General features: G+C 50.7%; 4 protein-coding genes across 4 annotated transcripts; 3 read left to right on the top strand and 1 right to left on the bottom strand.

The window, feature by feature from the left end:
* Nucleotides 1-1,119: 1,119 nt before the first annotated feature.
* SCP_1103470 (MFS general substrate transporter) lies at nucleotides 1,120-4,181 on the top strand (the record flags this gene model as incomplete). Its single annotated transcript, XM_027762782.1, has 20 exons — nucleotides 1,120-1,295; nucleotides 1,349-1,460; nucleotides 1,541-1,619; nucleotides 1,702-1,774; nucleotides 1,861-1,880; nucleotides 1,943-2,013; nucleotides 2,112-2,172; nucleotides 2,326-2,353; nucleotides 2,453-2,471; nucleotides 2,536-2,586; nucleotides 2,645-2,724; nucleotides 2,783-2,860; nucleotides 2,941-3,133; nucleotides 3,202-3,234; nucleotides 3,291-3,380; nucleotides 3,434-3,540; nucleotides 3,602-3,744; nucleotides 3,803-3,837; nucleotides 3,905-4,087; nucleotides 4,164-4,181. The coding sequence occupies 20 exons, from the start codon at nucleotides 1,120-1,122 to the stop codon at nucleotides 4,179-4,181; spliced, it is 1,650 nt and encodes a 549-aa protein (XP_027618583.1).
* Nucleotides 4,182-11,803: 7,622 nt separating this feature from the next.
* Nucleotides 11,804-12,779, top strand: SCP_1103460 (hypothetical protein; the record flags this gene model as incomplete). Its single annotated transcript, XM_027762781.1, has 5 exons — nucleotides 11,804-11,880; nucleotides 11,951-12,081; nucleotides 12,139-12,272; nucleotides 12,330-12,685; nucleotides 12,752-12,779. The coding sequence occupies 5 exons, from the start codon at nucleotides 11,804-11,806 to the stop codon at nucleotides 12,777-12,779; spliced, it is 726 nt and encodes a 241-aa protein (XP_027618582.1).
* Nucleotides 12,780-14,964: 2,185 nt separating this feature from the next.
* SCP_1103450 (hypothetical protein) lies at nucleotides 14,965-15,462 on the top strand (the record flags this gene model as incomplete). The annotated part of the gene is made up of 4 exons (XM_027762780.1): nucleotides 14,965-14,981; nucleotides 15,038-15,225; nucleotides 15,300-15,339; nucleotides 15,453-15,462. 4 exons carry the CDS (start codon nucleotides 14,965-14,967, stop codon nucleotides 15,460-15,462), a joined length of 255 nt encoding a protein of 84 aa, XP_027618581.1.
* Nucleotides 15,463-16,610: 1,148 nt separating this feature from the next.
* SCP_1103440 (hypothetical protein) lies at nucleotides 16,611-19,450 on the bottom strand (the record flags this gene model as incomplete). Its single annotated transcript, XM_027762779.1, has 10 exons — nucleotides 16,611-16,870; nucleotides 16,934-17,032; nucleotides 17,087-17,098; nucleotides 17,162-17,282; nucleotides 17,343-17,489; nucleotides 17,547-17,774; nucleotides 17,835-18,449; nucleotides 18,500-18,723; nucleotides 18,774-18,821; nucleotides 19,069-19,450. The coding sequence occupies 10 exons, from the start codon at nucleotides 19,448-19,450 to the stop codon at nucleotides 16,611-16,613; spliced, it is 2,136 nt and encodes a 711-aa protein (XP_027618580.1).
* Between the last annotated feature and the right edge of the window lie 493 nt (nucleotides 19,451-19,943).

The raw sequence follows: 19,943 nt of genomic DNA, 5'->3' as shown, positions 1-19,943 counted from the left end.
CTTGAAAGGCCCCTCTGAGGCTAAAATGCTATCGTATGTGACCTCTGTTTCAAACACAGGAGAGCGTGCTGATCCACTCACCATCGGGCAGGATCTACTATCTCGTGGTTGCGCTCTAGATAGAATGCGTTGTGCTCGATACGGTGTTCCGGCTCCATCGCATCGCGGATACACTTGTGATGGGCTGGGGCATCTCTCTGGCTGTCCTGGTACACCGTAACAGTCTGCTGCGAGGCTAGCTAGAGTGACACTGCTTTGTTTTAGACGCGTACTGCCAAAACTGTTTACCGAGTAGGCAGGTACGTATGTACAATATTGTCCGCGTCGGTCATGAGACTTAACCGCGATGAGTTTGCTGTCTTTCCTAGGGCGAAGTCTCCTCGTGCGTGAACCTATCAACCATTCTCCATGGCTTTAGGGCAGCCAACCACGAGTGGCACAGCTTGGTGCCTTGCAGATCCAGTATGTACTAGGTTGCGGCAGAGGTCGTAAACCTCATTCGCTGTTCCCGCGCTCCGGATAAAAACGAGGTGAGTGGGAGTAACGCTCCACGAATGATTGTCACCTGATTCTGCCAGGCCAGGTAGTCCTCGTAATACTCGGTTCCCTTCTGCGGTAGATGCGTGGTTTGCTGTAATGTCAAGATGACAACATGATGGAATCATAAACAGTATTTCGACATTATCGTGCGTGGTTAGTTCTGAGATCTACATTTGCAGCGAGCAGATACCGCCAGAGCGAGACTATCTCCAGATCTTGGCGTACTCGAAGCCTGACCGGGACCCGTCTTCCTGGGAAACATTACCGGGTAGCGTGGAGGCCAATTCTCCATGAAGGGACATAATTGCGATGAACGATGAGGGGCGTCATCGCTCTCATTGGTCCACCTCCGTGCACGTGACTAACGGGGGGAGCGTGACACTTAGTGGCGTAAGGTGGAAGATGCGGAGGGAGGTCAGGCGAGCATTCACGGGTGCTCACAAGGTCTTCAGGATTGGCTAATTCAAATGAATATGGTCGTTAAGTATTTTGACACTGACGTGTTGTTTTCTATTAGGCCCTTTCTCACCTTCCCTCCTTCGCTGATTCTCAGAGAACGTCTTCCTCGCCTTCCCCGACATGTCCAGTGACGAGGCAAGACTAGAGACACAGAGTATGGAGGACAGCGAGAAAGGCCGTGAGCCCAGGTGGGAGAACAAGGATACTGGAGTCACCGCCGAAGCCATCGCCGCAGATCAATTCGAGCTCTATGCCTATCATGAGCACAATGCTGGAAGACTTGTTGTCGACCCCGAGTATGTCTGCAAATTATTTATCTACTTTTTTTTGAGTTTTCTACGTGATGTAGAGAAGCGATTATTGAGTTTGGAGAGGACGTTGCGAAGCGTCTGAAGCTCTCTCGCGATGGCACTAAGGTGCTGTGGCCCCAACCCACGGACGACCCCGAGGATCCACAAAATGTAAGCCCATACATACTACGATTCAAATTCGTTATTTAAGCCCTTGAATTAACGATGCATCGCACTCCAAACCTCTCTAGTGGTCGGATCTTCGCAAAAACATCCAGCTTTTAATCATCACTCTGGCAGCAATTGTCCCCGATTTCGATTCAGGCATAGGTGTGCCTTCTACTACTCGTTCATAACATATTCAGCCCTCAAGTTTTGCTGTGTAATCTGCGCTGTCTGTTGGGATTCGTAGGTATCGCATCAATATTCGCGCTCGCGAAGCAGTACGATACAACGCCAGGCGTAATCAACAATTTGACATCAAAGTACGCCTTCTCGTTTTCTCTGATCATACTTTGTTTGAATGTACAATGCCGGTCTACATTTTTTATCTAACTATCACATTCCTCAGTTGGAGCATCTTCCTTCTAGGTACGTGCGGCATGCTGTTCGTTTTCGTTGTCTTGAGGTATAATAATTTTATATGACTCCAGGATGGGGAAGCATTTTTGCAGTAATGCTTATGCGGCGGTACGGTCGACTGCCAGTATTGTTTTGGTCCCAGGTTTGTAACGCTTTCATGGGTGTCTTCTCGCTGATAAGACTTGTGGATTGATCATTCTTGCTGAACTTGCTCTCACTCCTATAACTCCATTGTTCCAGGTCCTGGCACTCGGATTCCTTGTTGGTTGCACCTTTGCACCCAACCTGAAAACCTTCGCTGGTCAGTTTGCATACCGAGTTATTCACTATGTCAGATGATGCGTTGTTCCGCATTTCAGCCATCGTCCATCAGCGCTCGACCTCTAATCTGTCTTCTATCATGGTCTCATTTTATGCATGACTTACGTGCCATTGACCGACCTTGTTTACGCAGCTATGCGATGTCTGACCGCCTTCTTCGGGTTGGTGATATCTCATCTTTTCTGATTTGTTTTCAAATGCGTTGTATTTTATCCCACATGCACGCTTCCATCTGTCCTTCTGACTATCTAACCGTACAGGACATGTCCACAAGTCACGGTACGTCAGCGCTCTACTCACGTCGCAAGTGCCTTTGATCTTAGTCTCTGGGTCCTACTGTCAGGGCCTCTACGTCGTGACGGATCTATTCCCCTTTCATCTTCAGGCGCGCAAGGTATGGGAGGATACTGCGGCCCTGCGTCTGTTATATGTGCTAATAGTCGTCACCCTAGCTCAACATCTGGACGATGGGTTTCATAGTTTCGCCCTTCTTGTCGCCCTTCATCTTCGGTTTTGTTGTTGCACGTGCAAAGTAGGTTCGCTTCGCATGATATCTACAGTCTAGTTGCGCTGATATTTGACGCCGGTAGTTGGCGGTGGACTTATGGTGTCGGCTCGATCTACGGGGTGATTGTGGTGCTTCTCATCGCTTTCTTTACTCAAGAAACGTGCGTATTCGCATATTATATGCGCCTGATTTGATTTGTCTAATTCTCTCCTGCCTACGCGATCTTGTGTTCTGGCACAGGATGTATGATCGTACTCTGGCGAATCCAAAGCCGATCTCACGACCCGCCTCAGCTCTACGCTACCGCATCGAGACTCTCGTTGGCATAACTGGGATGCGTATGGCGCGCTATCGCGCGAGCTGGCGTTCTGTGTCTTTAGCATGTCTGGATGTCATCTGGCGCCCGCACATTGCGAGCATCCTACTTTTTGAGGTGCGTTCTATGCCCATATCTCCCGGGTGGTGTAGGGTGATGCTACGGATGTGTGTATTGTACTTTAGTCACTGTTGTTTGGATTTGGCATTGGAATCAACGTAAGCACCATCCCACTTCTCTATGTCCTAGCCTGAGATGCTGACGTCGCGGTCAGACTACCAACGCTGTCTTCCTTGCTTTGCCTGTACCCGGAGGGTACGGGTTCAGTCAGTATGCCATTGCTGGTGCATACGGAACTCCTATAGTTCGTATGACCTTCAGCGAGTCAGTGCGCCAGATGATTGTTGTCCTGTTTAGGTTGCTGTTCTCATTGGAGAAACACTTGGACGATACTTCAACGACTGGGTGATGAACTATGGGATCCGGCATAATAAGGGTGTATTCGTGGCAGAGACGCGACTATGGTGAGTGCACTGAAAAGCTCACGTCTACCTATCTTTGATGACAGTTTATACCGACCCGAAGGACGTGTTATATTGCGGTGCCTCTCTATGTCTGCGGCTTCGTGGTACTCGGTGCTTCCTTTCAGAAGCATCTCAGTGTCGGTGCCCTTGTCATGGGCTGGGGGATCGCAGAGATGGCAATCATGATGAACACTGTGGCAGTCTGTTCGTGTCATCTCATTTATTCCCTGAGGATATATGGTTGACGGTCCCACTGAGACAGATGCGTATTGCAATGATTGTTTCCCGACCAGACAGGTGATAGCATACCTTTTTCCTATATATCAGTATTCACAGATAATTTCTCGGCCGGATCCTCTCCAAGGGCGAGGTTTCAGCGCTCATTAACCTCTGTCGTACACTCGGGGGATTCAGTGTGGCCTATTTCCAAGTGCCATGGGCGACGCATAATGGCGCACTTCAGACCTTCGGTGTGGAAGCGGCAATTGTTGTTGGGTTGTTCCTTCTCATTGTCCCGGCTCTTCAAGTCAAAGGCCCGTCGTTAAGGGTGAGCGAGAATCTTATCACATCGGTCCTTGTCATCTAACACTGAATATTGCAAATACGGTTGCTTGAACTTGCAGGAGCGTTTTTCCCTTTGAGTTCTGAGTCGGACTCCGGCGATATTGATAGGATTTTCCCTCCAAGTACCGTCACAATCTCTATGTTTCTCTGAATGTACGTCGTCGTTCGGGGTCGGTGTATTATAGAAGTCAAAAACGAGCTTTTAAGGGTAGGACGGTGCAGTAGGACCTACATACAAATTAGTACAATACGTCATGACACGTAACACGTGATACTATGAAACACGTCTAGTCACGTCACTGTCACACGCGATCCAGGGAAAACTCACAGAAACAAGGCGGTTTGTCGCGTTGGACTTTTGTCTACAGATTGAATAAGACATCTAGAGTAGACCGAATGTGACAGTCAGATGAATCGAAGGGCACTCTCAAATGCGCACACTGGCATGTCCACTTGCGTCACGCCGGACGGATCACGAGAGAAGGACCAGGTCGATTTTCAAAGAGCCTTTCATGCGATCACGAAGCTTTCAGCACATGCTGCGCCGCTGAGGTGAATTCCGGGCCCCTACGAGTCCAGACTCTTCCGAGGCCTCTCCAAGGAGAGCCACATGATCTATACAAGGGGTGAGAGCAGGGAAAAAACACGCCAGGTATACGGTACCTCTGGCATGGGTATCAGTTGACTTGTTTGACGGGATGGAAGCCTCCAGACGAAAATCAGATTACATCTAGGAGCGATCGATAGTGAACAGACCATTAAAAGAACCTGGTGGCGCTGACAAGAGAATAATCGAGGTGCCCCCCGATAACAAATTAATGAACGGCATAGAAATGCGCGGATATTGCTACCGATGAGTTCGCACGGTTAAAGATGTCCGTTGTACAGTCCAATGCTGAAGGCGGATACGAGATACAAGGGTACCACGTTGTTCGTGGCCTGCATCACACCAGTCGGAGCCCAATTTCCTTGCCACCTGGCAAACAGAGGCGTCCGCAGAATGAAATTTTGAACGGAAGAAGTTAACGAATGATGTACTCACTCGACATCGGCGACGAGAGATTCTGTCAGTCTGACGCAGTCGACTCCTCGCAAGCGCAGTTCTCGCCTTCTGTTCATATTTCAGCAGGCTTGACGCAGCGATTGGGAATGTCCTTGTCGGTCACCGACATGAAGCCTTACTAGAATGTTTTCCGGACCATGCAAGCACTCAGCCGCTAGAGGTAGCACCAAGCTGGTTACTGACGTTTCTTCCACCTGCTCCACCTGCTCTCCTTTGACATCCTGCGTATGTCGCGACAGATTGTAAGTTGACATGGAGCATTTTTCGGAAGAATACTTACCTGTTCTCGCAACGCTCAGCTAGTCATTTCATGTATTGTTCAACCTTTGGCTGCGCTAGTCGTATAATGCGACCTTCACTTGGATCCGACATCGGCTCACTAAAGTGCGCAGCCCATCTATGCATAGCGCCAAGGTCACGTAACTGTGCACAATGCCAATGCCGCTACGGTTAGACAGGAACTCCGGAACATCTGCCCAAGAACATCGGATGTTCACTAGGAGTTGAGGTGCTGAGACAGACGTGTCCAAATTCACTTACTGGTACAGTGTGTCCGCTGCGGCGGTGACGCATGAGCTCCGATTGGCCAAGGGGAATGATTGTGCACTTCGGTTCCTATCAGGAGGAGGTTGCTCCAGTAGCAGGGCCTTCCATGTACATAGAGCAGAGAGAGTAGGCAAAAACTTCTTGGGTTGGGACGCCGTACTGATCGGCCATATAAGTCGTTGCAGTGCATTCTCTTCCCAGTCAATCTCCGACCCAGGGATCTCACCTTTCTTCCTTTGCAGTGCGCTGCGCTCAAACTTCGATAGTTCTCCTGGCAAGAGCGCTTGGTGCTGAAAATTTGTCCGGGTGCAGCCGGTGATCATAGCAAGCACATGGAGCAGCACAGGCATGACATTATCATCCACCACCTCCATTATGATGTCAAGAGGCCACACTGAGTCATGTACCTGCGGTACGGGCACTTTCAGCGTGGAGCATCTGCACCGACTTCAACATATTGGATAACAGTAATGGCTTACAAGCGGAAGCCCCAGTGGTGCCTAGGTATGCGTTCGGGAGAAGATATGCAAAACAGTAGTCGTCAAGGACGGGTCGGAAGAGACCTCAAGGTTCAACGTTCAGGCCTCAGGTGCAGACGGAGGTGCAAAGCGTTGGGACAACACCCTTTCGGACATTGCCGGACCTGTGGCACCAAGTCGCCATCTATAAAGCTAAACAGGCACGAAAATACCCCACGAGTGCTTACATAGGTACGATGAGAGAAAACGGTGATCAATTTATGTCATGGCTAGGCAGCGCCATGCGCAACAGGGCAGCTGAGCGATATTCCGGCGACAGGTGCACACAGCACTACAACATTGTTGTACTCGATCGCCACGACAAATTCGAGGTGAGCGAATCCCTCCAGAGTAAAAGAGTGGCGTACGCCATCAAGTGCAGTGTAAACTAAGGAGGCATCCGAGCGGGATCACGAGTGTCAACACAGGATGCGACCACACTGAGATATAATCCGATCGGTGTGGCTCCCGCCCTTATGCCAGAAATGGAAGGGCAACAACTCTAGCGCATAAAACGAGAGGAGGAAAAAAAGCTGTGACGGAGGCGGCTGTGCGCACGACGGATGATGCATTCACTGCCACGACGAACGTCCGTATGTGGTTGTACGTTTGGCTCTTTTTTTCAGAACCTAGAAGGTCCTGCATTCGCAGTTCGATGGCAGAGCTCAATAACACCCGCAACCCGACTATGCCAAGTTTGGGCAGTAACATATGGAGAATGGGCATATTTTTCGAATTTTCGGATCAGTCATGCCTTCGCGGACAAGACCGTATGTACTCCGACAACTGTCCAAGGTCAAGTGGGCGCACAGGAACTTGCCAGGTAGCTGGTCAGCGTCCAAGCAATTCTTGTAGCAAGCAACTGTCCATGGTGATAGTCTTGCCATCAATGAAATATGGAACTCCATCCGCTCCGAGACGTATGCTCACCTTGGTCATACTGCATTTCAAATACTCTGCAGCGCCATGTACAGAACTTTTCTCGGCTGCCCATAAGGATCAACATTCTGAGAAGTCGAGATACACGTGCTACTATGGGGTCTCCGCCAGTGATCTCGGAAAGCACATTGTATGAACGTACACCAAGGAATATGAGAGTAACAGCACATTCCCAGACAGGCCCCCATACCCAGCGAAGCACGGAGCGAAAAATTGCTCTTGTGGCTTGTTTCAGCTATGATGACCACCCAAAGACGCAACTTCCAAGCAGTCGTGCTGGTGGTTTCGACTGCGGGGGAGGGGGGGTGCATGACATGTATGACGTGCATGAGAAGGGGCGAAGTAATCGTCAAAGAGGCTCCTGTGCTTACGACAGCTTCTGGTATAGCATTAACTCTCCCGGAACACGCGTCCCGAGAACCAATTCCATTTTATGCCCCTTACCGCTAGTCACAGCCGACAAGTCATGATGGTCCTTGTGGGAGACACAATCCTAGTCCACAATTGCATAAGTACGGTGGAACCACACAGATCCGGAGCTGTAGCGAACCGACACCGATCGGATATCGGCGCTGCACCATCGTGAATTCCTCGTATTGAGACATCCGGGACGGAGTGTCACCAAACGTAATTGTACTTTCGCCGGCGGAGACGTCGTTGGAGGTGCTTAGCACTTGTCCTTCTCCGCGCCCGGATATAGAAAACATTGGCGAATGGTGAGAATATCGTGCCCCCACGCGTCACAAGGACAATAGTAGCTAGCGATAGTAGTTAGTGCAGGCTGAGGTGATGCTGGCCAGCCTTTTTTGGAATTTAAACGCCCGTTCACAAGTTGGCGATCGCAACCGCGGATCCACAGTGACCGGGGCGTTCTACGACGCCTTTCTCCATAACCGATATGTCAAGTTATACAAATACATCGCATATGTCACTCCAGCCATTAACTTCCGCGTTTATGTATATCTGGACAGTGGTATGCGGTCCTGTTGCGCTAACGGGATAGCTTTCAGTGGTAGCAGCCTCAGGGAGTATAAGATGAAGACCTTCCGAGCCTGCAGTCGAACATCATAAATCCCCTCCGAGGGCGCACTGACAGTTCTCAGCAGCCTGTTTATTTACTCGGTGAGTACGTTCAACCCCTGTGAAACTTCGCACCTGATGGTCGTATGTGCAGGACGCACTCTCCGCATATGTCAAACCTCAAGCCTTGTCATTGGAACAAATGCAGCCTTACGTTCGAGCCATCCATCGACGGGCTCGATCGTCATTTCAAGTCTCATCATCTAAATGACTACGTTGAATCGAACTTCAATTGTAAATGGCGTGAAGGGACCGCCACATGCAGCAAACCAGTCCCGAGTAAAGCATCCCTTTCTAGGCACATATTGCGCGAACATTTTCGGCTCAGTTAAACCGATGCACAAGTGAGTGTTTCAGATGCTGGCTGGCGCCACGGTGTCGAGGTTGTGCAGCATATATCTTGGCTGACTATCGACGTCAGACTTTACTCCTGAATGTGCATATATATATTCTAGCCAATATTGTTTTCTAAATTTACCCGTCCTGATTCATTTCCGTTCTTTCCCAGTAGAATGACCCTGCACTTCAGGACGTGCGTCTATTTGTTTCTGCTGTTCAGTAGTGGTACTTGAATAACAATATTGCCCGCGTATTATTGGTAGCTTACTCAATGCAATCTTGATATCGTAAAACTTGCAAGGTCTGGAGGACAACCCCTCGGTAATCATAAGCCTCAAGTACTCGAATATATGGACCGAACAGCATGCATTGCAACTATCATTTGCGATGGTACATGGGGCGTAGCTGCCGAATGATATGCCGTACGTACTACGAAAAATTATCGACGGCATTATTTTTTCTCCACGCACGCCGGTCACTGGACATGCACATTTTCCCCCTAAAAACACAAGGAACGGAGCAACCTGATGACCTTCGTGGGATATTTCATATAGATGTTGACGATGATCGAAATGAATCAAAGTTCCGAGAGAAGGTGACGTCGTCGTTCTGGCTAGACTGCGGTATTATAGCACGACGCGCTCCTTCTATCAAGATCGAAGACCCGCCGAAACAAAAAATAAGACGCAGCAAGCTCGTTCATTCAAGATTATGATAAGCTCACGGCTCTTGCGGGACGTAATAGACGGCGATCAAGAAAGTTTGAAACGATAACGTAGGTTCAGACAAGGTGGTAGACTCTTGAACATCCACAATTAGAGGGCGCATCATCTGTCAGAATGCTATTGATACGATGTATCAAGAAGAGCGCTACGCATGCAACAGAATGCACCGCAGATCCGAAAGCCTATCCTGCCATCCTACCCTACCCATAACTCTAACCACTGCGTGTGCTCGTGTATCACAACCTCATCGCCTGCATCAGGCAAGCTCAGTTTCATCTGTGGATCCCTCCAACTTCTCCAACTTCTCCTATTAGACTTCGAATATGCACATGAACCTCACGGAGCGCCGTGACGGACCATCATCTGTCAACAAGGAAGCCCAAATGCATATCCGGCTGGAAGAAGGACGAAAGAAGTACCTTAAAGGAACAACGCTGCCTTCGGATTGCAGACACCATCTCCCCGCGGAGGCCATTACGAGCAGTGACCTCAATTGCCTACGATTGAACGGCACTACTTACTGACCTTCCAAATCAGACAGCCGTGGAGTGGATGGAACGATCATCGGGTTATAGATCGATAATCGAGGAAAATTTTTATTTACGTCCGCTGTCACCATACGTATGTCAGGTCTGCAATGGTTCGGATGTTCAAGCTCAAGTACTAGTACTCGCCGCTTATTGTAATTCTGTAGATCCATTCACGGTGTTTCCGTACGTTTGTGGCCATGCGTTGTTGCAGTGGCACAATTCTAAGCCCGAGTGATGGTCTTTCGCAATGCTTCGGATTAGAAAGCTTCAGAGTAAGGAGTACGTGTCTGCTTTCAAGGTCGCTGTGGATGCCTGGCAGAAAGGCATCTTGAATATACCATGAAACAAGTCATTTAAATTAGAGGAGTAACATTCAGATGTAAACACTGACAGATGTCAACTTCAAGTTGTTTTTCGGACTGGAGATCCGGTCGATTCGAGATCTATCTGGCACGTGGTTTGCACATGGTCAGATCTCCGCGCCGGCGGAAAGTCGGCGGAAGGTCAAGCTGCACAGCCGCTTCAAGGCTGAGCGTACTCTCGAAGCTTGGCTTTACTTCCTTGCTCCAGTTGCGGGGATCACTCTGCTTCGCCACTGCTCGGCGACCGAATCGATGCTTTCGGGAAAACCAGAAGCGTCAACAGTTGTCCAACATCCAGTCCGAGTTCAGGAAAGCAAGGTACTTCATTGCCTTCGGGCTTTTGCACTCGGCAGACCTCGAGAAAGGGTGGGAGTCGTTGATCGATGGACAATAGATGCGAAGTGAATGAGATGGGAAATAATTGCGGGGTGCATCGGGCGTCAGACCGTGGCGTCAAAGCCTGGATCCCTCATTTGCACTCGGCGCGGGATGCTGCACTCTTCCCTCTTGTGGATTATCCACCTGCTATTTTATTATCCGTTCTCATGCAACCATCACGGAACTGACCTCGCACAGCGTCGCCGATGACTCTAGCACGCCCACGAAACACGTAAGGTAGGGAGTGCATTCATGTCTGACGGGAAACGTGGTACCCAGCGCAGCACCACGCAATCGCACGAACCCAACATTCTTCGAACTTCTGTTCTGTTCCTGAGGCACATAGGGTCTCGGGCCTTATGCGAAAGGTCGGTCGAGGTCGAAGATTAGGTTGCCTCGGAATTCTATCTCCGAACGTCGGTCATTGGCATCTCACCATTGGGCGTACGCAATCGCAATTTCCGGCCCTTCTGACGCTCTGTTGTGAGTTTCCGTTTTCTGCAATTGTGGGCGCTATCTCGCCGCCGTCGGACGGCGGACGTCTGCCCAATGCAACCTTGTTGGGAAAACATAGCCCACCATAGTGTCTCTGACAGCCTGAGAGTCACGTAGTCTTGACTACCTTTCCACACATGATGGAGATCTCCGTATTTCCGCTGATTCTGGGCGGCCACGCGCGAGGGCCGAGAAGCTGACTAGTAATGAAATATTGTGGCTAAGCCCTAAAATGGCTGGTCGACATGGCATCGATGCTTCTCCGTCGGATGAGTTGTGTGGGTCGAGTGGCAATGGTCAGTCCAATTCCTTATATCCGACCGACTCATCCCATTGTCAGATGCACTGTGGCAGGCGTACACGTTGGTTGGAGATCACAGTCCAGATCTCCTGGTACGACTTTTAGTCTGCCGCCGGCCGGCATAGTCAATTCTATGCCTGTGAATACCCATTAAGTCCGTCGTCGACAACCCCTCATTGAACGTGGATTGCCTCCGGGAAAAAAACCGGCTGCCCTGCCATTCCCAATTGACGATGTTGCCTGTTTGAGTATGTACTTATCTGCCTTCGTGTGCACCGAACACGCGGCCTGGATCAGCATCGAAGTTGAACCTTCGATGTTCCACACGTCAATAAATTTCAGTTACTCCCGTGCCAGACCTCTTTCCCCCAACACCATCCCACTAGGATTCTCTCCCACTTGTGTAACCTCACGATCTCTACTATGGACCATGGGTTTTTTCAACTAGATATCGATAATTACAGTGCTCAATCCTTGACCCCGGACACTATGTGGAACGGGTATGTCGTCTGCTACTGTCCCTACACTGAGCGTGGTGTTGAGACTCGTTCATCCTTCACCTCGCCGTAGGTGCTATCTTCCCACTCCCGACACGCCTACTTCCGGCTCGCAGCTTGATCCCTCGCTCCTGCCACCAAGCCACCTACCCACATCCCAGGACGCGTCTGCCTCAGCTAATCATTGTCTTCCCTCCGAACACGGTGACTATCCTTTCTGCTCGTTTGAAGTTTCCCCTTCTAATCGATCATTATTCACAGGTGATATGCGGGATTGGACTAGCAATATGCACCCTGATCATCTTCTGCAACGATTGCGCGGGGTTCCGTGGGCACCGTTGAAGTTTTGGTTGGAGTTGCGGAAGGTGTGCGAGGATCGCATCGTGCGAGCCAGGGTATGCCTTTGTGCTACGTATTCTGTGACCCGCTGTTTACCATGTCTCACTACGCAGACTGGATGCTCCCCACAGGAAACTGGACCGGTGCCTCCCGATCTTGCTGACGAGTCCAACTCTACAACCTGCAGATGGGACAACTGCACGGTCAACCTGAACTCCACCGAGGTTCCAGTCATCAAGAAACACCTCCTGCAGTATCACTTCGGTGATAGAGCTGACTGGATTGTTGGAGAGCGTGGTTATTGTTTTTGGAAAGACTGCGACTATCGAAAGTCGATGAAATGCTCAAGCTTTGCAAAGCACATTGCTACCACTCACCTCAAAACCACATCGAGATTCTGCCAAAATTGTGGGAAGTTATTCACTCGCGGTGACTCCGAATCCAGACACCGCAAAAACGGAACGTGCCAGTGCGCATTGTTGTTCTCCATGTGTGGTATTCGCTGATACATCTCGCCTGACGCCGTACCACTTAGAGCTCATTCAAGGGGTTTTTCACAATGAAGCGTGTTTAGTTGCTTCAAAAGTCGCTTCTTGCACGACTCTTCGAGGCTGGGATCTCTTCGTTGTCTCAGCCAGCTGACCTATCCTTGGAATGCCTTTCGACCCCTTTTCGTAACGACTTCGGGGGCGCAACCTCTTAATTATTTCTACTTGACTTGTGCCATCCTCTATCCTCTTTCTGTACTATAGAATAACATCCTACCATTGTAGCGACCTTATGTACTTTACTCGGAAGCCCTCGCTGTTGACTGCCTACTGTCGTTGTTGCCCAAACTTCTACTTCCTTTGTCGCCATGACTTTAAGTTCATTTCTACCCTACAATCACTTAGCCTATGCTTCGCTTCCTAGTATCTCCATGTCTACTTAGCATCACGTTCTCGCTTAGTTAACTGCCAGTGTACCTTCGATTTCATATCGCACTTATAGCAATAGGTTACTTCGATGTGCATTTTCCGTCCACGCCATCTACTTATGACAGATCGCCTCGGCAAACATCCGGAAAATGTTTCGCTGCAGCCGAAGCGGGACCACTGTTCTGGTATGGCGGAAGGAGCATAGCAGAGATCGACAACGATCTTCCCGCGGAGCGCTGCCAGCGGTAGTAGCCGGATAATGAAATAGGCGCCTGCCGGGGCTATGTCTCAACGTCCGTGAGGAGTGCACATATATTACGGCCGCGGAGGTCAGAGTCATGCATCTTCGAAGTAATAACGGCTGCAACGTGTTCTACTTAGTCTCCTCGGTTTCCAGGACCCTGGCTGGCTGCAGATGGCAACGTACGGACTATGTAACCGCCCTGGAGACTGGCGAGCGCCCTAAAGGGCCCCGGTCGCGCTTAACTATCATCCGTTCGTCGAATAGCTGCTCGGGAGCCTTGCGTGCGGGTCTTCACGTCTCATTTCCAGCCACGAGGATGCTGTAGCATCGCAGCAATTTCGCGCATGGTGATTTCGATCAAAGTCTACTACAAGGTGAGCCAATTGAGGATGCATACAAGCCTCACGCTGTGCCAAGCGTGTGGTTCGTGTTACCCGGCCTCCGTTACTCGGTCTGCGGTGCTTTCTCCGCCTCTAGGGCGACTCTGAACATGGCGTAGGGCTTCGTCCGGAGATCCGTTCTGCGTTTAATGGGAAGGTCGGGTGAATCTGTGTTACGCAATGTTGTTTCAGAGATGGCACTAACCCGTTCTGATAGTCAGGGCTGAGCCACAGTCTGCAAGTTAACGATTGGTCAATGGAGGGAACGCATGCCTAACTGGGCACAAAGACGCGCACTGGTTTGAGGTGAAATATAGGTAATTTTCTCCACTCTGCAGAGTCACCACGGACAGCGTGTCAGGCCACTAGATGGCAATGACAAAAATCGCGTTCGTTGTTTTATACGTGCCGATGTACACGCACCTGGATGGCAGGGTTACGGACAAAAGGTTCCATGATGCCGGTGTTGTTGTTGAAGCGGTAGACGGCATTGTGTTCTGGAAATGGTAAAATCATGTCAGACGCACCCCGAGTCCTGCATCACACCTCCAAACGCTGACGTACCTGGGGCGCCGCTGTAGATGTACCCCGCTGCATCCGTTTCGAGCCCATCAGCATGGCTTCCCGCCTCTCCCATTTCTTGTACCGCCTGACGAGCAAGCAGCGCCGCATACGGGTTCTCCGAGGAAGGCTGTACCTTGAGATATGTTGTGGGGACTCTCCAAAAATGGCGATCTGCTAAAGGAGACACATAAAGATATTCACCATCTATCGGCAGAAGTGAGTAAATCTGTCTGACATTGATATCCTCATCCTCACCTGCTGACAATGCTATGCCATCTACAGCGAACTTCGCACGTCATGCACTTAGTTTAACCGCACAGACACTCAACAACGAACTCACAGCATTGAAATTGGTGACGGCGTTTGGCTGGATATCTGGATGGTCGTAAAGTGGAACTGCAGCCTTGTCAATATCTGGCAATAGGTAAGTCTGAGGTGATCGATCACACCTCCGTTGTAGACTGGAAGAAAATTAGGATCAACGATAACGGCGGCGTATCCGTCCAAGTGTCTCCAAGACTCGCCCGTCGCGAGGTCAATGACGACGATGCCAGGGCGCTGCGGTGAGCTGTCCGTGATATACGCATAACCCGTACCGCGCAAGTCGAAGCGTACGTCATTCAGGGAGGAGTCCGTATACACAATGTCGCTGGGAAACGTGTAGGTCACGAAGTTCGTGCCGTTGAGATGGAATCCGACAAGCTTTGGCCCGCCAGGGACAGTCGCCAGCAGGGTAGTCCCGTTCACTCGCGGTCTTCCAGTGTCCAACGCCCACACACGGTCCAGTCCATCAACGACGACGGACTGGACAAAGAGCAGCTTCGACGTCGCGATGCTGTACCCGGGGTTGGACGTGTTGACAAAGGACTCGGGCGTGTTCCATTCTTCGCTGTTGGCAGTTGTAGTGAGTGAGTATCCAGTACAGTAATGACAATGCACTCACTTGGGCCACGCGACTTCGGTCGTTGGACTGTTCAGAAGAGCTAATGTGTATGTCTCATTTCCACGAGGGAAGCAGGTGAATACTGATCCATCACTTGCTGCGCCGACTCCCTTACCGGTTAACGAGAGGTGAGTATTTGCCCAGCAAAGAGGAAGACATAACCGACCGTTGGCCAGTAATTGTAATAGGCATGAATGAGCTCGATCTGAGGCCCATAGTACCCTGTGTCATAGTGCACAGATACATTAACAAGAGCGGGATCGGTGGCGATCCCATAAGGTCTGGGTCCCTCAAAGTTCGCTAGTGTCGCATTTGGATCCGGAGTTCCAGGAGGTGGGTACTCGGGAAACTTCATTGGTTATATGTGAATATCAGTTACTGATAAGAACATATAGACCTAAGCCTCACGTCGAAGGGGCTCGAGTGTGACTGTGCAACCACTGCGGCGAACCACAGGGCGAGGACAGAGACCGTGGAGAACATCTCAGAGCCACAGCGAGCCTCCGTACGTTCAAGGAGATCTTTTATACTATGTCGTACGTCTTTCATCGCCAGAATCTCATTCCAGATACGCATGTTGACGGAAATTTGCATCCCAGATGCAATTCCGGCCAGGGCCACGCTCCGTGCTAAATGCGCCGACTCATCACGAGGACATCTGCAGAGTGCGCGACGCTGATTAATAGAGGATCTAAAATGCCCCCAATAATATTGACCAACATCGTCAGCCCAGCGACGGACGCATAAGAATATCTCACTGTCATCTGCCTTGTCCACATGTCCCTCAATTTCGGGCAGCCCACGTTCATGACACCGTCTTAGAAGACAAGGCGCTGATGGGGAATTCAGTAAACTGCTACCGAGAGTCAGGAGGAGTGCCGCCTCCAGAAATAAATATCGGTGAGCGCTATACACCTCACCCGCACTACTGACGTTGAATAGGTGGAAGCATTTTCTTGAGAAGTTGCCTTAAAGGGAACCCCGACGATCGGGGTGGCGACCCTCGCGCCAACCTGAATTCATTGCAGAATGTCACAAAAGTACAGAGCGAGGTACATACGACATGTCAAGAGTTCCCGAACTCGAAAGACAACACTTCACACAGCGGAAAACGAATTCCAGAAGAGCGACGGACAGAGCGAAGAGGGATGTAGACGGTAACGATCAACATAGCGGGGAGCGGGGAGCGAATGGACTAAGCGAGACTGACAAACATGCGAAAGCGAATCAACATCATGGGCAACGAGGCGTTACGGAAGGAAAAGAAGAGAAGGAGAATACAGTCCTTGAGCTTGATGGTGCGAGACATTGGATATGTTGGTCTCGGCGCTCCTAAGTTGTCCCGTCTAACACAATCCGGAGAGCCGCTGCGCCAACGCATGAATGAGGTCGGCCTCAACACCGAACTCCTTGGCAAGATCGTTGTATGTCCTTCGATCAGTGTTCAAATCAGGGCTGTTGTACCCTTCATGGGACTGGGGCGCGACGCTCTGGGGAGAGGAGGGGGTGTGCAGGGCCGTGTGCATGCCCGGCGGAGAGGACATGGACTGGGGAAGCGACGCTTCGAGAATGTCGGAAAGCTTGCTCATCTGATCAGACGTAAAAGCTAGATATGAATCAGTATACGAAAGACCTCATTCAAATAATCAAGTCAGGCGACTGTACGAACCTTGACAATCCATAGCAGCGCGGACGAGTTCTCCCATGAGTGTTGTCCAGTCAGACAGCGGGTTTTCTTCAATCCGAACTAACAGAACTTGGACAGCGGCTAAGGAGTTAAGGTAAGTGAAAAACGTATGGAAGCTGGATGCAAGAAACGAACCATAAGTTATTTCTAACAGTTACAGTAAATCAGCATCAGCGTCTTCAAACCAGACAAGTGCAGGGCGACACCGACCATACAACGTATCTCTAAGCGTGCTGGACCAGAAAACTCGACTGTCGTCGTCCGAAGGAAATTTGGAAAGAATGCTAGTGAGGGAGTGGAAGGGAAGGGAGGGCACCTTCAGGAAATGGCTCTGCGTAACATAACCATGTGGTCAGGATCAGATAATAAGGAACTCCAACGTGAGACATACATCCGGGGAACGAATGAGATGCAAGAGAGCATTAAGCTCCCCCTCCGAGAACAATCCGCGCTGCAGAGTGGAGATGACACGTTCGTTGTCCAACCCAGAGAGCGAAGGGCGCGAGCCATCAAAGTTACCTTGCCAAGCAGGGAAGAGCTACCACGGCACCAGTGTCAGTGACTAACCAAATACTGTACTGCAGTAACAACTCACTGCTTGCATGAGTTCTTCCTGGCTGCTGCGCGTGACCGTCACTCCGCGGGCGCGCTTGCCCTTGCCGAGCACAGAGTTCTGTGCTGTTCTAAGGGCTGCCTGTGCCACCTCTGCATTAGCCATCTCAGCATATGCGTGGCTCATCGTCTTGCCCTTCCGATCAAGAAGGACGTGGACGCGCACGACGGGCTGATTGAGCCAAGCTGCGATGGCGGGAGGCGTGATGTCCTTGTCGGAGATATAAGACATGAGTGAGACAGATACTTCTTACCTGAAGACATGACTCACCCATGGAACATTGTCAATACGTAACACCACGGGCTCCTCCGACTTGATCTCGCGACGGCCTGCGACAGGCGTCGAAGCACCTTGAGCGCGGTCCATGAAATCGTCAAAGCCGCAAAAAGCGGGAGTATCGACCACCATGTCTACCTCTGACGCGCCAGCGAAAGCGTCCATACCACGTGCGAAGTCGTCGTGGTCGATATATGCATCGCTCTCCAGGGTCTTCGCCACAGTAGACTTGCCACTGGTGGACCTACACAACTTGAAGTCATCCACCTTCGCCTTACACACCGCACACTCCATGTCTTTCTCGCCGACGATGTTGAGTGCGCTTGTGAGACACGCAGAGCACAACGGATGCGCGCATGGTTCCAAGATCGCGAGAGACTTTCCGGAGAGCCCACATACGGAGCATGCAGAGACGACATCAGTGGCTGATTCCTGAGGAGGTTTCCTGGTTTCATAAAACTGTATAGGCTCGACGTTCGCAGGAATGCTGGCATGAAGACCGAACGGATCGGTGAGCGCAAGAGGGATTGCTTGAGTAGAAACTGAAGAAGAAAAAGTGGGAGGGTAGGGCGCGTATTCGTCTTCGTCGATGTTAAACAGTTCCGAAGTCTGAGAATCATGGTTACGACTCCGCATATACTCTGGAATACGTGACGCACCTGGTCAAAAGGAGGTCGGCGACGTGTATGAGCCGGGTCTGTCAAGCTACCACGGAGTCTAAAACTTGGTTGAGAGGGAGGAGTGTTGAGTATGCCAGGGGGACGCAAGACACGGTTGGGAGTGCAAAACTGGGTGGGGTCCGGAATTTGGGAAAGAGGGGCCTGTGCCTGAGAATAAGCGCGTTCGCGGCGCTGCGTGGAGAAGAAAGGAGCGGGGAGAAGAGCTATGTGTTGCTGGTTAGCGCATACATCCAGAGGAAGGAAAGAATCTCACATTTATCGATTAACGAGTTGTTCACGTCCGATAGACTAGAGGAGTCAGCTGAAGTGGAGATGGTCAGCAACGAAATAGATGGTCTGATCGTATGCAAGAATGAGATATTCGCCAAACACGCGTTAATGTATCCCAGAAATATGTGAATCCAGCGCCGCAGTGGGACGGCCATGTGACCATCTGATACAGATATGACGATATCCACATCACATGGGACTCAAAAGCTTGCGACATGATTTTTCCATCCAAGACAAGAGAATTGCAGATGATGTTGTTGTCCAAAACACGTACACACCTTCGTATTGAGAATCATCACTAGAAGTAACTTTTATACCATTTTCGTTTGCGCGCGTTCTCCAATTTTCTGCAATATCTGCAAGGCTCTTGTGGTTGAGGTTGATCTCAGGGGACAGAGAGAGGCTCATGCGCCTGCGACTGATCGCTGACGCAGGGGTAGCAAGAGACGAGGCATTCGAAGATGAGAAAGATCGGAGACTGAGCGGGGTATAAGGCGTCGAGACCGTCGACAGCGACGGGGCGGGCGTATACGGCGAGTTGAACTGGCGTAGCTGAGGGTGAACAACGCGCTGCGGAGTGACGGGGTGTCGGTCTGACTTGGAGCGGGTGACTGCTGGGGAGGTGGGCGCAGAAGCGGGTATCAAAGAGTGTCTGGTCATCGCTATCGTCGTAGTCGTAGTCGTCGCCGCCGTCGTCGTTGCTGAGGAGAGGCCGGGAGCGAACTTGGAGAGGGGATGATGGTGGTCGCCGTTAACACACGTGGGAAAGTAACGCGTCGCGACACGATCACATGGTAGCTTTTATGGTTCAACTGCTGAAGTAATCAAGCTCAATTGTACATTTGGAGATTCTCCGCACAACATAAGGAGATATCCGAAGCGCCTCCGTCGAGGACCCCCGACAATTGGTGAATAGGCCTGATCTGGAGAGGGCAAAAATGTCCGTTGGGAAAAGGCCGTTTCGGGCCCAAAATGTCCGTGAAAAATTAGGCCTCACCACATTTTTTGCCTCCGCGGTCCACGTTTCTCTTCAGGTTTTAACCCTAAAAAGGGAATTTTGGGCGCTTCTGAGCCGGCGGCTATGCCGCCTCGGCCCTGCCCGCTCTCCCTCGCCGGCCTTCCACAAGCGTTTGTCCGGCCTCGAATCAGGCCG

Source organism: Sparassis crispa (genome assembly GCF_003851025.1).
Source record: "Sparassis crispa DNA, contig_000011F, whole genome shotgun sequence".
Taxonomy (NCBI): Eukaryota; Fungi; Basidiomycota; class Agaricomycetes; order Polyporales; family Sparassidaceae; genus Sparassis; species Sparassis crispa.
This window is presented reverse-complemented; position numbering and strand designations above follow the sequence as displayed.